General features: G+C 50.1%; 2 protein-coding genes across 4 annotated transcripts in view; both read right to left on the reverse strand.

The window, feature by feature from the left end:
- SETD5 (SET domain containing 5) overlaps nt 1-6,278 on the reverse strand; it is a 63,750-nt gene extending 57,472 nt beyond the window's left edge. For 2 of the 3 annotated variants that reach the window (XM_056501265.1, XM_056501264.1), the window contains exon 1: nt 6,115-6,202. The gene's annotated coding sequence lies outside the window, so the exon portion shown is untranslated. Of the gene's footprint in view, nt 1-6,114 lie in introns of all 3 variants that reach the window. The other variant, XM_056501266.1, reaches the window with a different exon arrangement.
- Nucleotides 6,279-7,352: 1,074 nt separating this feature from the next.
- Nucleotides 7,353-16,771, reverse strand: LOC130258417 (SRSF protein kinase 3-like). The gene is made up of 11 exons (XM_056501748.1): nt 16,726-16,771; nt 16,460-16,568; nt 15,892-15,979; nt 13,655-13,742; nt 13,304-13,410; nt 11,260-11,422; nt 10,010-10,095; nt 9,459-9,566; nt 8,971-9,040; nt 8,798-8,890; nt 7,353-7,547 (listed from the first exon to the last, which is right to left on the reverse strand). The coding sequence occupies exons 1-11, from the start codon at nt 16,769-16,771 to the stop codon at nt 7,360-7,362; spliced, it is 1,146 nt and encodes a 381-aa protein (XP_056357723.1). The 3' UTR covers nt 7,353-7,359.
- Nucleotides 16,772-18,762: the final 1,991 nt, after the last annotated feature.

Below are 18,762 nucleotides of genomic sequence, written 5' to 3' on the forward strand. Positions count from 1 at the left end.
AGCGCTGGGAAACATGACCACACTGAAAAATATACCTCTGTTCCCATTCTCTGCATTACCTGAAGCTGTGATCAGAAGTTTCAGTCTTCCTGGTCCCATCCTTCCACCAGCTATAACCTCTGCACCTCCCATATTCTGCTCCCAGAAGCAAGAAATGACCTTCTGTTCTACAAAGTGAGCAATACTGTCTTATGTAGGCTTCCTCATCCAAATATGACCACCAACATAATCCTCAAAAATTCTCTGCCACTTATTTTCATGATTCAAAGTCATGCAAAACCAAGAGGTCACATAATCTGATGCCAACAAACAAACTCCAAGCTGTATCCTCTTTTTTTCTTTTTTTTTTCCTTTACTGAATCAGTAGCAGCAGGCATGTTCTGTTAAAAAGTTTGGTGGCAGGGTCTCACACGCCTTCCCTATCAACAAGTTGCATTTCAAACTGCTTGCTTTAAAGTCAAGAAAGAAAGTATCAGAAAGAACTTCAAACTGTTTTCCAGGCTGCTGGCACAGTCAGTGAAAACATTTTGTCCCGTAAATCAGCAAGGCTGCAGAAGAAAACCCTGGTATGAGTTCTGTCAGGACAACAGGAATAGGCCTGAGTCACTAAATGAGCAGCTACCAAATCCAGACAATATCTTCTTGTCAATGTGTATGATTGCAATTGTAATCATGCTCTAAATATGAACACATCAAAAGCACCGTGACCTTTCTACTATGAAATTACTTTGAAATATTTTCGGGCATTTTGGTTTTAAAGCTAAATCACATTCTGCCTCAAAAGGCTGCTTGTAAGTGGGGAAAAAAAAACCCAACAGAGCAAAAAACTAGGCTTGTTTAGAACAGGATGAAAACAGAAAAGTCTGCTGCCTTGAAAACTAGATCGATCTGAGTGTTTGGGATACCTCCCCTTTGCTAAACTTAGCCCTTCTGTGACCCTCAGGGAGGAATGCAAGACCTGTCTACGTTATCAAGTTTATAAGGATTACACTTTAGCATAAACAACAGATCATTTCTGAACTTCGCTCTAAAAGTCAAATTCCTGGCCATTTTTCAATGCCACTCTTCTACGTTCCTCTCTTCATCCCCCTTTTTCCTTCATGTTTGGTGAATGTGGGACTATTAGATTCCTGACCACAAAAGAAATTACTTCTCCCGCTCACTAAAAGCTTGCCACTCAAACTGCTGACAAATCCTCCCACATTTTTCTACCTTTAAGCCTGAGTACATCAGTACACTTCGCTGAATATTTCCCATATTGCTCATTAAAATAATTGGGGTTTGTGCATGTTTGGCAGGAGGAAAATAAAATTCACCAAGAAATACTTTCTTTCTCAAATATATTATTTAAAATATAGTTTGTTTGTTCTACTTGTTTCAGTATTTAAATTAGATTAAGGATCAGAATTATGCAGATTTACAATTTAAAGAACCATATTGATGCTCCTACAGGACTTGTGGCAACAAAAACTAGCTTTAAGACTATTATTTGCTGAAGGTTTCTTTTTTTGGGCTACAGCTTTTCAAGTTCAGACTCATCAGCTGAAGTGAGGGAAAAATCCCTTTAGCTATTTTTGTTACAGGAAAATACTACTTCACCACTGGCTCGGGTAGGGGGGAAGGGGGACGATGAACCAGAACCTCCTGATTTGTCCCATAGATCATCCTTCAAGACAAAGAGCATCTTTGCTAATTATAGGAAAAAAATTTTAAACTAGGAGCAGTTGAAAAACTGTTTCTCAGCATGCTCAGTGGGCATTAGCTGCGATTTCAGCAGCTTAGCAAGTCCCACCCCTGCGTGAGCTCAGCAGGGAGGCCTGGAGCACTGCACATTCTCCCTGCTCAGCAGGGACAGGGGCTGCAGCTCGGCTGATTTGCTACAGGAATACTGGAAAATTGCCACCAAAATAGCAAATCCTGTGGAAAAAAAAAAAAAAAAAAAAAAAAAAAAAAAAAAAAAAAAAAGGCAGAAAAAAACCTTAACCAAGATCCTCCAAGCAACATCAATAAGGAATTAAAAGAAAAAAGTGGTAAAAAACAACCCCTCAGCTCTCACAGTTTCAGAATGCTGAACTCTTGCTGCATTATGGTCTGGGGCTTTTTCCATGATCAAAATAAGCAAAAGGTTTAGGTTTAGCCAGATTTACACAAACCCATCCCTAACAATGCAAGTGCAAACTTACTGTGCACTAACTCTTGCCACAAGTCAGCCATGGGAGCCAAAGACTGGCTGTAGAATCTGTAACAGCTGTATTATCCATAGCTATTTTTCTTTTAATTTGGAAGAGGGAAAAAAAAACTAAATAGACAAGTAAAATGTAACAAAATCTTTATTTTAAAATCAAAGAGCAGTTTAAGTTTCATAGGGGCAACTGAGACTTAACAGCACACATGCTATACACTTAAGCAAGTTTAACATTTCAACTCGAGCACTGCTACTACATCTTGTACACATAAAGAACACTTTGCCTATTGCAATCTTTCTCATACACTGCACACAACACAGCATTTCATTGGCAAAATTTCAGTTACACACACAGGCAGCACCAGAGTAAAAACACAAATGTGCTTTTGTAATACAGCAATAATGTCATGAGAACAATGATTTTTGAATTTTCAAACCTCTGAACAGTCATTATGTTTGTTTTAATATTGCCAGAATAGATAGAAACATTTTTATCTCATCACATCATTCAACATGAGTTTGTAAAAGTCTGATCATCCAAAATGGGAGAAAGCATAGACTGGACAGATGAATAAATTACATACATGTCTAAGACATCACACATCTAGTTTTCCCCTGCACACTTTGCACTTGGAACTTTGAATTAAAAATGACTTTTTTTCTTCAAGGAACATCTGGAAAATGTAAAACAATGATTGTTGGTTGAGTTTTCACCCTCCAGAAAAAAACAGCATAACTTTTGCATGTTCTGAGATTCCAGTTCAATGCCATGCCTTTCCTGTGTTTTTTCAACTTTGACCTATTAGTTTTAAAATAAAATCTCACGGTAACTGAGGCTCTTTCTAAAAAGTGATTTAAATGTACAAGGGATTTCATCACCCCACCTTGCAGTAGGGAAATATCAGACAACATTAGCTAAGGAATATTACTTTCAGGTCACTTGGGATTTGACAGTAAAATGAAGAGCCAGGGCCTTGTCAAAGCAGTGCCAGTTATCCAACAGAATGTGAGGCAATGGACCAGTTCCCCATTATAACCTACAGGGAGACTGTAAACAACCTACAGAGAGACTGTAAACAAAGACTAAGGGACCATGAAGATCACTTTCTGTATTTCATTAAAACAAGGAGCATTGTTCATACTCACAGAATTCAGAGTTCAGTACTGGTGTCATGTCACTCCAGGTTAGGCAGCAGACGACACCTCCAGCCCCAGAGACTGATGTGTTTTAGGAGGGTTAAAAGCTGCTCACCTTGTGAGGCAATTTGGGTGCTATAGATCCTCAAATATAAAAGCTACTCAGAGTTTGGCATCTACCACATGATTGCTGCCAGTCAAGCGGATTTAAGAGCATATTTTAATCTCTCTCACATTATTCTGGTCCTGCTTGGAGCTCATAGTAATTCTGAGTTGGGTAACTCAGGCCAGGGCAAGGGGCTCCCCATGATAGGTGTTAGTTTACAAAGATGGCAGTGTTTTCCAATACTAATGTATTCCCATGCTGCATACCTCAACTAACAGTTTCATCTCTAACAAACACACTGTAATATGCTGATAGCTCCAACCCGACAGCACAATATCATACAGACAGGGGCCAGTGCCAAATGGTTAGTTAAGCAGATAAGAAAGGCACTCATTCTTCCTTTTAAAAAAGAAAAAAAAAAAAAAAAAAAAAAGGAAGCTATTGCAGTCAGGCAGACAGAGTGTGGATGGGAGCTGGCAGATTCCACAATACAGAGTCACGTCAAAAATGGCCTCCTGCAAACTGTTCCTTCAAGCATTTGAGTCAACCGAAAGGGAGAAATCCTTCCCATTATCCACAGGAGTTTTAACCTCCCTATTCCACAGCAGAGCAACATTTCCTGTACATTTTGACATGTAAGCATGTAAGAAGCTCAGAGAATAAACTGTACTCTGCAGCAGAGGAAAACCCCTCTCCCCATTTTCTGTTTCCAGTCCCCAAAGTCGAGTCGGGACTTTATTTTGACAGTTCCCTGGTCTGTGAATGGAAAATCCCTCCTCAGCAATAGCAGGCTGGTGTCTGCTGCACACACCCACTGCACACAGCAGAAATTCCAGTCAATAAGGCAAGTGGGGCCCAGGCGCTGGAAGGGGAGGAAGGAGACATACAAACAATAAGAAAAGCATCTGGCTCTGTTACTGGCTGGGAAGGAGACTGGAGTTCAAAAAAGACACAACTGCAGCCTTCACAGGAAGATCATATCAATTCTTGCTGCCCTACTTTTCACACAGACCAAAATAAGTGGAAAGGGTAACTCAGGGCTTCCAACCCACACTTTAATGTAATTCCATTAACTCAAGAATGGTGATAAAAAACCGCCTTGGACATTTTTGTCCCACAGGACCAAAACATACCCCTGCTCCTGCTTTAGGCCTGTGAAAACTGCCCAAAAAGTAAAGTCCTTTGCTGAACATGAGCCAGCCATCCCTCTACCACCACACTAATGGAGGCTGCTCTGCTGTCCTTCCCTGGAGATAGCAGCCAAGTCTAGTGAAGCTTCTCTCATAGCAACCAGAGCTCCAGAGCCAACAGCAGCTGCTGTCACTGCCTTCAACGCTTACCCACAGGATCCAGAGCACAGCAACACCCTCCTCCCTGCACCTCTACAGCAAAAAAAAGAAACCTGAATGCTGGCAACAAGATGACTTCCTGGGTCAACCACAAGCAGAAAGAAAGAAATCCTAGTATTTCCTATACAAGTGAAAAGAGGAATCTCTGATAATTGAAAAAAAAAAAAAAAAAAAAAAAAAGAAATTCCTTTTTTGGATTTAGATTCTGGCAGCAACATCCAGTCAGGGTGGAGGCAACTGCCTGAAATCCATAACGTACCAGCACACCATCAGACACCAACATCAAGTTCTTCCCTCACCCAAGGAGAGGGATTCGCCCCCACCGTAGCCCCAACGCTCTCATTACATCATGGCCCGAGCCCGCAGCAGCCACAGGAGCCCTGCAGCACCCCGTGACCTCTCCAGCCCCGCAGAACACCCTCTTCCCCACAGCAGCACCCCCAGGATCTCAGCTGGTGTCAGAGGAACACGAGGACACGGCCGGGAAGGGGCTGCGAACCCCCCATCACTGCTACACCCATTTCCCCGCTTCCACAGGGCCACACGCGGCCTCGCCTCTCTCCCTCCCCCGGCAGGGCGAGACACTGCCCGGCGCCGCTTCCCCGGCCCGGCGCTCAACTCCGGTCACCGGCACCCAAGGACGAGCCGCCGGTCGACAGTGACCTTGCCGGTGTCGTCGGGGGTCGGAGCGGGGCCGGGGCGCGGGCAGCGCGGCGGGGAACCCCCCCGGCGGCGGCGGTGGCCACAGTGACGGGCGAGGAAGTGCGGGAGGATCCGCGCTGCAGCCGCCGGCGCCGGGAGCGGGGGTTACGGAGGAAGGCGCCGCACGGGCACCATGAGAAAGCAGAAAATGCAGGTCAAACACCGCCTCCCCCGAGGCCTGGAGGGGCCGGCGGTCCGGGGCGAGCAGCTACGGCCCGGAGGCTGCCCCAAGCCGGACAACGACTCCCGCGGCCCCTCGGGACAATGCAGGGACACGGGGGCGCGGAGAAGGCCGGGGCTGCAGCGGGGCTTCCCCGGCGCTCGCCTTCACCGACAAAGCCCCGCGGCCGCTCCAGCCCCAGCTCCGGCCCTGGCACCGCACCGGCCACCAGCGTCCCGAGCCCGCGCACCGCCGGGCCCGCCATGATGCCCGCACACCGCGCCGGACCGGGTCAGCTCGGGCCGGGCCTCCGGGGGCACGGCGGGGCGCTGCCGACCGGGCTGCCAAGGCAGCGCAGAGCAGAGCGTCAGACCGCGGGCCGCGCCGGGAGCCCCCGCGGCCGTCCGCCCAGCCGCCCGCTCCAGCGTTCCCTCCCGCAGCCGGGTACGGCCGGTTCCCGCCTGCCCGCGCCTACCTGGCCGGCCCGTTCCCCGGGCCCCTGCGCGGCACCAGGCCCGGCTCGGCGCCACGGCGTGTCCCGGGCAGCCGGCGAGAGCGAGCGCTCGGCCGCGGCAGCGGCGGCCCCTCCCCCGGCGGCGGCGGCGGCTTCTCCCCGGGCCGGGCGGAAACGGCACTAGGTACACGGGGATCCCCGGCGCCGGCGCCAGGGGCGCCCCGGGCACGCCCACCCCGCTCCCCGTTGGCTGTCACGCCGCCGCGTCCCGCCCCGCCGGGGCGCCCGCCGCCGCCACCGCCCCGCCCTCCCGCCTTCGCCATTGGTGGTCTCGCCCCGCGGCCCCGCCCTCGCTGCCGCCTCATTGGGCTTCACGCGCCCGCCCCGCCGCGCGCCCCACGGTCCCGGCGCCCCATTGGTGCGCGGCGCTGCCGCTCGGCGCGGAGAGGAGGGGGCGGCCGCCGGCAGTGTCGACGCTGTGCGGAGCGGGCGGGCTGCGGCAGCGCCCGCCGGGCGAGCCGCGCTACGTGCCGAGGGGCGGGGCCGGTGGGGCGCGATCGCTCGGCGCGGGGCGACTCCCGCGTCGGGACACGTGGCAGAACGAAGGGGCGGCGCGGGGGGCGGCCGGCAGGCCTGGGCGGAGGGGGCGCAGGGCGCCTGCGCGTGCGGGGCCTGCCGCGCGGCACGTCCGCGCGCGCGGGTCTGAAGGGGAGGGGGCTGGGCCGGGGGTCCCTCACAGGGTCCCGGCGGCGCCGCCCGGGGCTTAGACCGCCCTTCCTCGGGTCGGGCCGGCGGGGCCGGCGCACCCACAGCGGGCCGGCCCTCGTCTCTGGAGCCCCGAACAAAGGCCGCGGGGCAGGGAGGCGGAGGGATGACCCCTCCGCGGTAGGAGGGGCGGCCGAGCCGGGCAGGAGGGGCCCCGCGGAGCTCGGTTCCCGTGCTCGGCCGAGGGGCTCCGCCCGGTTCTGGTGCCCGCGTACCGCGGCTGCGGCCGCTCGCAGTGAGGGACCCGTGCGGTCCGCAGTGCTGCAGGGATGCGGGAGGAAGCGAGAAGAGCCGGCCGCGGAGGGAGCCGCGGGATCACGGCGGGGGCTGCGCAGCCGCCGCCCCGCTCCGGGGTCGCTCGGCAGAGGCGGCGCACGGGGAGCTGCGGGCGGGAAGCCGCCCCCGCCATGGCACCGGCCCAGCCCCGCCATGCCCGCGGGAGGGCGGTGCGGCCGCTGCGGCGGGTCCCGCGGAGCAGCAGGCGGGGACAGCCGGGTCGGGTCACGGTGCGGTGATCCAGGCGTGCTGCAGGCTCTGCGCGGCGCTGGCGCGGCGCTCGGGCACGTAGTGCAGCGCGGGCAGCAGGAAGGCGGCGAAGGCGGCTGCCTCCCGCGGTGTCCAGCCGTGCCGGTCCGCCAGGATGCCGGGGAGGCTCCGGGGAAAGAGCCGGGAGAGCCGCAGGAGCGCGCCTGGCAGAAACAGCGTGGGCACGGCGCCTCAGTCACACCTGCGCGGCTGAGGCTGCCGCGCCTCGCCTCAGAATTAACTCAAACCATCCTGAAAGATCTTTGCCGCCTTCTTGGAATTATCTCCGCAAGTTCCACCTGCGCTGCCCCTTGCAGGTTTGGCTCTCGGCTGCTTCTCAGGAACCACCTTTCCATGCTCGTGTTTGGAGTCTCCCTGTTCTGAGTACTTGTCTTAGCTGAGAATGTGCCAAGAGTGCACAGTGTTCCCAAAATAACCATGCTAGAGCCCTTGCTGCTTGTACCGTGTGCCTGCCCACAGGCACCCGGATGCATCATGATATTTCAGTGTCAGAGCTAGCAACACACTCTTGTTGAATTGGTTATGTGCCAGCCAGCTCTGTGGGGCCCAGCAGAGTGTATGACAGTGAGAAACAGCCCTCGTCCTGCATGGTGTACTGCATGGTGTAGACACAGTGATTCAAGTGGGGCACGTGTGGTCAGGTTGGTTCACAGGGAGAGTGAATGTAGAACTTGTTTTGACTCATTTCTTTTAAGCACCATAGAAAACATAAGTGTGAGCAAAGGATGTGGATGTGCAGGGAGGTGCTTGTTAAATTCCAGCATGGGACCAGTACTGAGCACTGAATGAATCGTGGGTAGGCTGGTAAGCATGAAAGCAGAGAAAGATGATAGGCCAAATTGCAGAAGGGTGGAGTCATGTGATGCCTTGTGGTCAAAGAAGGGTTTCCAAACTCATGAGTCAAAGGGAAAGGAACTGGGGAGAATAAAACAGAAGAGATGTTACAGTTGGGTCAGAAGACTAAATATAGCAGCCACATTGGAAGGATATGAGTACCCCATTCCTGGTCATCATTGTTCTCTGCCAGTGAATGGGTGAAATCCAGCCTGTTACACACTCTTCAGCCTTCCTGGCATGGAGCCATTTCCTGTTTGTATTTCAATTTTCTCCAAATCCAAAGGAGAAAGAATAGAAATGCTTTCCCTGTTGGGTGTTTGCTATGACCATTTTCCAGAATCTTTCATTCACCTCTGAAATGCTCATGGATTGCAAAGATAGGCAGGGCAGGGAGTGTTACTGCTCTTCATGAAATTTCCTTTTGTGTTCCATCCCTGCTTGGTAGCCTGCATTGTGTGAGTAACTTTTGGGGGAGTTCAGCATGAGCTGAGTAGGAGTATGTCAGAGACTTGCAGTGATTTTTAAAATAAACTTCCTTATTTAAGCCTGTTCTTACCTGGTTTGCTGAAAAATTTTGTTGACTTGTTCCATGAGAAAACAATTTCAGGAGGAATTCTTCCCAACAGTTCGATAATACAAGCAACGTGATCTAGATGGAGTGAGGATGACAAATTTAGACAGACTGTGACACTTCTGTCAGTGAAATGAATAAAACCCATGGAGTCCTACCATCATCTCTGGAGAAGTATTTCCCAGGTTGAGGATCAAATAGACGCTCCCCAGTTGCCATTTCAAATGCCTAGAAATGGAGTAGCACTGTTAATTCATCAATTGTCTTGGCGATTTCCTTGCTCACTAACTGATAGTACCAATTGCCCTCTTTATCACACAAAACTGGTCCTAAAACGCTGGCTTGATCTGTACCACAGTGAAGCAACACCTTTAGCTCTGAATGAAAAGCAGCATGTGCCTGATGCTGGCAAGCTTCTGAGCTAATCTATATGGAGTGTGAATTGCCTTAGAGCTCCAACTAAATTAGGAGTGGGTTGTACCAGCAGCAGACTTTTGCCCTAAAGCAAATGAATGCCAACAGCCCCTTTTGCCTTCTCAGAAAGGAAGCTTTCTTTACATGGATAGGTGGATGCCAAGGACATGCTGCCCTGGCCAGGTAGTGTCTGTCACCTCCCCTACACACACAGTGTTGTCCCCAGTCCTACCAGGCAGGCTGTACTCCAGATATCGGCAGGAGTGCCATAGTCTAATCCAAGAAGCACTTCCAGGGCACGGTATGGCTGGGTCTGGATCTCCTTGGAAAAAGGCTTGTACTAAAACAGAAACAAACTCCCTGTGGCTGGTGTCCCTAAACCAGTCACAGCAACACTGGTGGTCACAAGCTTCTTGTGCAGTGATGGAACATTGGGAGACACAAATGAATGTGTGTTCTCAGCTCTGTGCAGGGCACAGCCAGCATGTTCCTGGCCCCACTGATACCAGTGGAAATCTTCCTCCCACCATTTCACACTGAACAGAGTTTTAAATTTCTGATTGTAGGGACTAACTGCAAATTGGAGAAACGTCCAAAGCTAACAATGTTTCAGGAGGACCATGCACAGCCTGAAGCCGAGAGTGCCAAACATAACACCCCCCAATATCAGCATGTCTGAAATAGCTGTTCAGCTGTAAAGGGACAGACAGATACACAGTATGGGGTGGAAAGAAGCACACAGCACCCACATTGTCATGGGATTGAGATTCAGAGCAGACTCACTGTCCAGCATGCGCTTCCTAGATCTGCAATTTTCACCTCTGTGCTTATTAAATCAGATTCTTCCAACTGGTTGCCAAGATCACCTCCTAGATGGAAAGGACAAAGAGAAATCAGGTCTTTCTGAGCCAGCAGGCACACACCACTTACCACAGCAGAGGCATGTCTGCCTTCCCTTAAAGTTTCTTGGCCTAAAAGGTCCTAAATACTTTTTATCATAAATCAAATGCCACCCCTCTTTTTTGAAGGAACACAAAATAAGACCTGGTGTCCAGTAAAAACATAAGAGAATGTTTGGGAGAACAGTAGCTTGGAGTGGAACAGTGTGACCATATGCTCTTGCCCTTCTGCAAGGTTCCTCTTAAGTACAAGGTTAAATTACTGTGGGCCCAGAGGAGAGCGTCAGTCAGAACCAAAGCAACTCTGGCTGTCACAGACCTTGGATACAGCCTGCTTGGCAAGCAACGTGGAGGTTATGCTTCCATATGATTCCAGAAAAAGGTAATTCCTGGTTTGGTGCCTTACAGTGAGCTGTCAGCCTATGCTTAATATTGTGCTTTTCTGCTCCCAGCAAAAGACTTGGTCACTAATTTAGCATTCCCTGATTGCCCCAGAGTTTGAGAGACAAAACAATGCTGTCATGGGAGAAATGCTCACAGGAGAGCACAGTGCAAAGATAATATGAAAGGTCTCATTGCTGGGAGATGAGATAATCTCTCGAGAAACTCCCCAGCCCTACATCTTATTCAATATTCACACCAATCTGTGTGAATAAATTATGTCTCAAAAGGCCTTGAAGATTAGTAGCACATACAAGTCTCCCACAAACTTCAGAAATGAGGGAAATAAAGAGGAGTGTCACAGCTTTCTGATCATTTTGTATATAAACCTTTCAGTAGCTGAAAACATCAGACATGTGGAACTGTCCTGTACCTAAAGCCTTGAGAGGTCATGGTGGGGCTGTTAACAGATATTTGTGACCTGTAATTGTCCTTCTCACAAACCCACCTGCAGGACCACATTTCTGTAGGTGTCTTGAGTCCAACCTGGTGTTTGTATTAAGCAGAGAAAAGAGAGTCCTTTCAGCAGCATAAACTGGCTATAATGTATTATACTGGCTGTAATGTTTTGTACTGGCTGTTGCAGGAGGTGTGAACCTTTCCTAAGGTATCTGTACCTGCTGCCTCTCATTTCTCTCCTGCCAATAAACACCTAAGTCTGTTTTCTTGTTCAAAAAGCCCTGGAGTGCTCACCTGCTCCCTTTAGCCTCACTTCTGTTCCCTGGTCCCAGTCGAGTGTATCCATGAGAAGCCTTTGGAGCCTTTTGCTGCAGCCACACAGCAGGATGTTCTCTGGTTTGATGTCTGCGTGGATGATGCGGCAGCTCTTGTGCAGGAAGTGCAGCCCTGCCAGCACCTGGGCAGAGGCAGCACTGTCACACCAGCCCTGAGAGCGTCCCCACCGCCTCTCCTGCCCCAGCAGCTGCCAGAGCAGGCAGGCACAGCAGGAGTGCAAGTCAGGGACAGTCTGGCCACGGATGGTAACTACTGGCAATAAATGATTTCCTGTTGGAGTGGCCTGTGGGAGCAGGCACAAGGGTTTCATCACCTCACAAGGCAGCAGAGCCCCAGGAGCCTGGGGAGTGAGGCCTGGTCAGCCCAGTGAGGAAAGGGCTGTTTGGGGTGACACACAGCATGACAATCCACAGGTATCAGCATGGATGGGCAAGCCCAGGGAAGTGGGAAGAGGATGGGGCTATGAGGAGGAATTATGATTACAAAGCTGAACTTCCTCCTGAAAAAATATTCTTGTTTACATAGCTGCTGTGTCCTGAGACCTCTGTGCCCCCCCACTGATTATAATCACACCCCAACTTCCATTTGAATGACAATGACATGGCATTGGAGGGTGTCCCATCATACATGGAAAAGAAGAAAGGAAATCATACAAGGAAAGAAGATACAGGATAGCACAGACAGGAGGGGGAAAGACCATGAGTGAGTGCAGAGGGAGGATTTCAGGGCCCTGCAGGAGAGTCATGTAGGGAAAGAACAGCTTGTGATGCAGCAGGGAGAGCCTGGCCTGTCACAGGGGAGAGATAAACAACACCTACCAGAGATGAACAGTCACTATCAGAAATCAGTAACAGAAAAAAGGCTATGGGGAGATTTAGGTTTGTTTTTTAACACTCTGGTCAGTCATAAAAGGACTGGTAAATATTCTCTGTATTATCAAATTCTATTCTGGGATGAACACCAGCCTCAGGGAAATATCAGCCTTAAATGGTAACTGTGAAACGTGGGGAAGATTTAAATAACTAAACTGGAATGAATCAGAAGTAAATACTGCCCCAGTACTGATTTGAAGGGGGAAAACAGATCTGAGATTCTACAATTAAAGCAGATAATGTATCAAGGAAAAGCCTGAGTGTGAAATGGAGCACAGAGGTAATGCCACTACATTTTTGTATAACTTACTCAGGTGTTAGTGGAGCTTCTTTAGAGAAAGGAGAGGCTTTCTGTAGTAGCCTATTTTCTGTAGTAGGATGATAGAAAATAGACTGAAGGAAGAAGCAATTTTCTTTCTTAGTATCCCTAGAAGGGCACAGGAATCAGGGTAGCAAATCTTCATCTTGGCAAGGGTCCAGACTTCTGATAAATCTCAGCACAAGAGGCAAAAAGTAATTTTTGCTATTCTGAGGCCTCACTCAGGTTTCCCATTCCTTAAGCAGAGCCAGCCCTGAAGAAACTCAGTTTTCACTATCTTTTAAATAGGCCAAACACATCCTTACAGGGGATGAAGGAAAAATTGGCTCTGCTTAGGGAATCCTCAACATACATACAAAGAGAACCAGATGACCAAATTAGCAATCTAAAAATTCATGTAAAGATAGGAGGGAGACCTTGAGCAGCCTTCAGTGGTACCATGCAGAAAGCTGCTGGAGCTGGCAGTGCCTGGATGCCAAGGCAAATGCCAGCAGTCTGGCATTATTACCAGAGGGAACTTCTCAGGGCAGCAGGAGGGCAGAGATGGTTTGCCCACAAGAAGTAGAACTATGGCAGGCTGTTTGTCCCCTGCTTTCTACAAGCAGCAGAGACCCCAGAGTTTACTGAGCTGATGGGACCAGAAGTGCCAGCCCTGAGTCCCTGGTGTACACCTGCAGGCTGTTGGCACTTTGTGGCCTTCCCAAACCTGAGGAGGCTGCCGGCTTAGGCAGTAACACCCAAGCCCTTCCCCTTGGGAGGAAGACTGGGACAGTCCCTTGGTGCCCTTGCCTGATTGGAGCTAAATTCTCACCTGCTGTAAAGACTTCTTCACAAAAGGCAAGGGCAGTCCCTGGGCTCTGTAGTTTCCCATCAGACATCGAATGGAAGGACCCAGCACTTCAAATACCAGGCATGCATGTGGGAAAGAGTTAGGGATTCACTAACAGGGAAAGGTGTTATCACCAACACTTTGCCTTTCACCAAAGCAACCAAATACCTCCTAATTCTGCCTCTCCCCTCCAGCCATGCCCGTGTGCCCTGGTCCAGCTACAGCCGTGCTCATGCTCCTCATGGCAGCACAGCACTCAGGTTTACACCATCCTGTGGCTCTCCAAGGCCCAGGCTTCACTGGCCCAGAAAAGCACTCTCCACAGAAGGATATGGAAACCATTCTCTCCAATCATTCTGAAGTCGTCTAAAAAACAGACAATGTTTTCTCCTGCCAGGTCCTTCTTCTTCATGCAGCTTACCTGAGGGGGAGGATTCCAAGAAAGCTGCAATTAGAGACATATATATGCACAAGGACACCTTACATCTGTTTTATCCTGTCTGACAGACTCTCCTCTAGGAATTGGCACTTCATGACAAATCCCATGAAAACAACATCAGGAAAAACAGGAATGAGTTTCTGTATGTTTTGTCTTGCTCTTCACCAGGTGGGACCACCACACTCTCACCAATGCTGCTGATAGTATTTAGCATATTTTCTGCTGCTTATTCTCTCCAGACAGGCTCAGGAAGTGCTCCTGCTTCTGCTGGAAGGGGATTCCCCCAAGAAGACAGCTCCCTGCTCCCAGCATTAATGGCTGTCCATTTCCTTTGCCTCACACCAGCCCTTCAGTAATTTTCCTCAAGGGCTTGCAGAGAGGCAGAGACATTGTGGCTGTCTTTAGCCACTCAAATGCTACTTGTCTTATCAGGGTAGACAGCAGGTTCCACGTTTGGAAGAACCCAATGAAGGGGGTTATTTGTGCTGGAAAAGGGTTGGCTGTGGGCAAGTACTGCAGTGATCTATAGGATATGGAGGTGTGGTGGAGGGGGTGAACACATCTTTTGTACTAGAGCCAGGGGTCTTCAAACCCAGCATGTAGTAGGTCCAAAAACAAAGCAGAGATGGCTCTTGACACAGCACATGGATAACTTGGAGCAGTTCTTGTTACAGGGGGCTGTGGGTACTGAATCTCACAGGGGCTTGCAAGGGTTCAAGGTAAAGACACTGAGAATTCCTGCCCACACAAGCATCACTCTTGGCCCGAGAAATCTGCAGCTGGAAAATTCAACAGGGCAGGGGAGCATTCAGTGGGAGCAGCACCCTGTGCTCAGCTTGTCCTTACACCCACCTGGACATGTGCTGTTGGCCCAGGCTGCTGTGTTGTGTGAACCTCCAGGCACAGGTGCTACAGCACCCCCAACACCACACACCTGTGTGACAGGGAGCACCAGGGGCTTGCTCTCCCAAAGCACTGGTACAGCAATTCATGCTGGTTTTCTCTCTCTTCACAGCCACACTGCCAAGGTTTTGGTTTGGCTCATTTTGCAGGTGTCAGATCCACCTGTACAGTTCCAGAAGGTCTGTTCTGGCACAATAGAAGTGAGCAGCCCTGAAAGCAGAGACCAGATAATCTCTCCCGGCAGCTCTGCAGGCACTAACCCCACAGTGCTGGTGGGAACAGCCTTGGGAACCAGCTGTGTGCTGCTGAATGGGCAGGCATGTCTCTCAGAATTAATAAATCAGGGGTAAGACTCACTCTCTACACAGGGTTGTGCTGATGTGTAGAAAAGCAGCCCTCTGATTACATTAAATTAGTACCACTTGGGACTTCCTCTTGCATCACCGCATCTGGCTCATCTCCCTTTAGATAGGGCCTACAGATTTACAGGTGTTAACTAAACCTTTCTCAAACCTGTTGGAGAAAGGCCTCAGAGTAATTTAAAATGCAGAATTTAATAGCTTTTACTCATCTGAAGCTGATGTAACTTGGTATTTGAGCAAACTTGAAGAATTGTAACCATAAGCTTTCTAGAACTAGCAGTTCAAGCACGTTCAAAGGCAACTTGCTACAACCCAGATACAGACACCTAATTACCACCTCCATTAGCAGAGGCCAGAAGAAGCTGACTTCAGATATTTATTGTATTTTGGTACGTCATATTTTTTTCTATTGCAGATATTTCCTTTTACTTCAGTATCAGTGTTGTGATACAGCAATGTCCTCTGAGTGACGTTCCTCTGTGGATGATACAGGTATAGCAGACTTGCTCCCATCTCCTGCTTAAGAACATTACTACCTTCTTCTGTTGATTATCCACCTTACCATTCTGCAGATTCCTCCTTTTTGCTGGATTTCAGTCTCAGATAAAAGAAATGGGCCGACAGGGCAAGTGGGATACAGCCAACATGTCCCAGTATGACAGAGGAAGGAGAAGATTCCTGTTTCAGAGGCGAGTGCTAAGCTGGGGTAATTTATATGAATTCCCCACCATTCATTTTTTTTCCTATTTCCCATCTAGCTTCTTGGACTGAGACCTGGAGGCAGAGGGGATGATGAGGCTGATACTCAAACCTGAGCTCAGTGGCCACCCGCTGGAGCAAAGCACAGACCCACAGAATATACTTACACAGCGGAGGAAAGCAACCTCGTCCTGGGCAGTCTCAGCAAAGCCTTCCCTGCTTTTCAGAACCTTCACAGCTACCTGTTTCTTCCTCCTGGGAAATGAACCATAGCTGTCAGCCAGTGCACATCAGTGGCTGTGACCAGCAGCACTTCCCTTTCTCCAGTAAGCCAGCCCTGGCTCCCAAGGGAAGGTGCTGCCCTTCTGCAGGCACCCTTGGCCTCAGTCTGCAGCATGCCAGGCCCATGGGCATGCCTCCTGCTGGCATCTGGCAGCACAACTGCCCCAGGGACCAGCAAGGGACTGCAGAGAAAAAGAACATGGATACTGCAGAGTCTAAACGAGAAAAGAAAATGCAGAACAAGGGCTGATCCCACCTCATTTACATTCCTTGATTTCTGGGGACCAGCTCTGCTCGTTGCACCCCACTGATCTTGCTGTCAGGTTTTCCCTGTGCTCAGGGATGCCTGGCATGCTCCCAGACTGAGCTCTGCTGTTTCTGCAGGAGGGGCCAGCCCCGCCCAGGACATCAGCCATGCCTTCCCACCTCCCTGAATGGCACTCAGCCCCTCACCTCATGTCCTGGCACAGCCAGACAGTGGCAAAGGTGCCACATCCCAGCTTGTGCAGCACCTGGTACCGCGTGTTGAGCACCTCTCCCTCCTGCACAGGGCGGTGACCTCCTGTGGAAAACCATCACCGAGGGGTATTAGTGACATCTCTAAATGCTCTTAGACTGAACTAGCAGCTGAGGATAGCCTGACAGGTCCCAGTGGCCTCTCTAGCCTGGGAAGAGCCTGGCATGATCTGATCTCTGGAGCCTCATGCCCAAGGACTGACCTGTGCGCTGGTCTGATAGCATCTCCTGCTGCACCTGCTCCTCCATGGCCCTGGAGCATGGCAGATCCTGGCACGAGGGGATGGAGGCAGTGGGACATCAAGCTCTGGGACGTGGCTGGTGTGATCTTCAGTGCTTCACTCCTTTCAAGAGAGCTCGAGAGCTGCAGGGTGGCCATACCTCTGCTGTGCCCTCACCCCTTTCTTTCCCATTCCCTTCAGCAGCTCTTGGAGTCAGGCTGCTACAAACACTTTTGGCACTTCAGGGAGACAGGGATTATTTTAAGAGTTCAGAAGAGGAAAGCTGGCAGGCTGGTCCCAGGCCAGGGCCAGGTGGGAGTCTCAGCTTTCCTAGTGTGTATTTTCAGGGGCTTAGCAGGGTCTGTGGGATCCCCTCCCACCGCCAGGGAAAGCACCCCCTCCCTATCTCTATCCTGGCTGAGGAGGGAGTTTGGGCTTTGGCTGGCAGGAGAAGACTCCTGTTCCAGAGGGGTGTGAAACAGAACTTGCATTTTAAACACTATAGTGCTGGTCCTCTGCCCACAGTCCAGTCCTGGGGCTGGAGCATGAGTTTATCACTGACCATCCTGTGACGTCCCAGCAAGGCCACAGGACATCCTGGCAAGGGGCTGTTCCTGTTTGTTACTATGACAGCCCAAGGCATAAACACCAAGACAGCACAGATAGACTGATCCAACTGCTGTCCCCCAGTGCTGCAGCACCGATGTAGGACTGGCTTCAGTACTGGTCACCTGAAATAGCAGCCCGGAGCCCTTGTTGCTAATGAAATACAGATTTAAGCCACAGTAGCTGGGACACTCCCAACCCAACCTTTCATAATTTGGAAATGTCACTTGCTGTACAGCTGGAGCTTCAGGCTAACACACACTGTCAGAGCTCGAGACAGGTGCTAGTAATGTCCATAGACCATTAGCACAGGTAGAAATACTGAACTTTAAATCCTCCAAAACAGGTGGCTAAAACTAAGAACTCATCTGAACCAGAGGATTTTCAGAAACAGTTATAGAGGGCTGGCAGTGCTGGTGGCAGGGAGTTGTTCTGCAACATCTTCCAGGTGCTGAGACAGAGCACCTGTTTTGACTCAATGTTTTGACTTCCTCAGAACATTAAAGTTTTTTTCCACGTGCTGATGTTTCTCTCTCAGCACAGCAGCCAGGGGCACAGCCTGCCTTTGGGCACCCAGTGAGCTCCCAACACAGTTCTAGTTAAGGGTCAGACTGGGCTCAAGACTTTCATCCTGTCAGGGAAAACCCAAAGTGCCAGAGCTGACATTACTCTGTTCACCCAAGCCTGCATAGAAGTCTGAAAGGAGCTCAAAATGCATCCCCCTCCTCACATTTCTACACCTCTAACTCTTGCATTTACACTGTTCAGAATCAGTCTCTTTATGTATAAACTTCCTGGATGCTGCACGTCTGCATGGCCACTCTTTACAGCAAATACTCACTGACATCTTACCTATGAACAGAACTGAAATAAAAATTTCCCTTATTTGTGCACAGACTAAGATTATCAATACCCTCACACTCCTGAACCACCAGCATCTGCCTGAGCCTTCTTCACTCAGATCCTGAGGGCAGCAGGGCCTGGGCTGAGAGCAAGCAAGGTTTATTTACATGGCTTACCATTCACCTGCCAAAGGAAAACTCGTAAGTGTGTGGAGATGGGAGTTCAACAGCTTCTTCCCTTGGTAGAGTGTTCTGGTGATAGGAGACTTTAGTGAGAAAATAGGACCCAGAAGCAGACCCAAAGTGTAAGACTCATCCTAGCCCTAGGGCTTTTGGGCTGTTCACTGGGCCCTGGTGGCCTTGTTGCTGCAGAGGCAAGACAAGTCTATCCTTAAGCATTCAAGATTTACCTCCATCCACCCTCTCTGGATGGAAGCACTGGCAAAAGATGAGGAGTGTTGCTATGCAACTTGGTACAGGAAAGTGAAATGCACTTCTCTAAGGTTTGTGATAAAGGACAATTGGTGCTTTTAATCCTTCATTTCTTGACACTTTCACATTACATACAACT

This window comes from Oenanthe melanoleuca, chromosome 12 (assembly GCF_029582105.1).
Source record: "Oenanthe melanoleuca isolate GR-GAL-2019-014 chromosome 12, OMel1.0, whole genome shotgun sequence".
Lineage (NCBI taxonomy): Eukaryota > Metazoa > Chordata > Aves > Passeriformes > Muscicapidae > Oenanthe > Oenanthe melanoleuca.

Excerpts from the sequence above, each read along its gene's own strand:
- LOC130258417 (XM_056501748.1), bottom strand. The coding sequence starts at position 16,771 with ATGGAGGAGCAGGTGCAGCAGGAGATGCTATCAGACCAGCGCACAG. Across the intron at positions 15,980-16,459 it reads TGGCTGTGCCAGGACATGAG|GAGGAAGAAACAGGTAGCTG; the intron begins GTGAGGGGCTGA and ends TTCATTTCCCAG. Across the intron at positions 9,567-10,009 it reads TAGGAAGCGCATGCTGGACA|TACAAGCCTTTTTCCAAGGA; the intron begins GTGAGTCTGCTC and ends TTTCTGTTTTAG.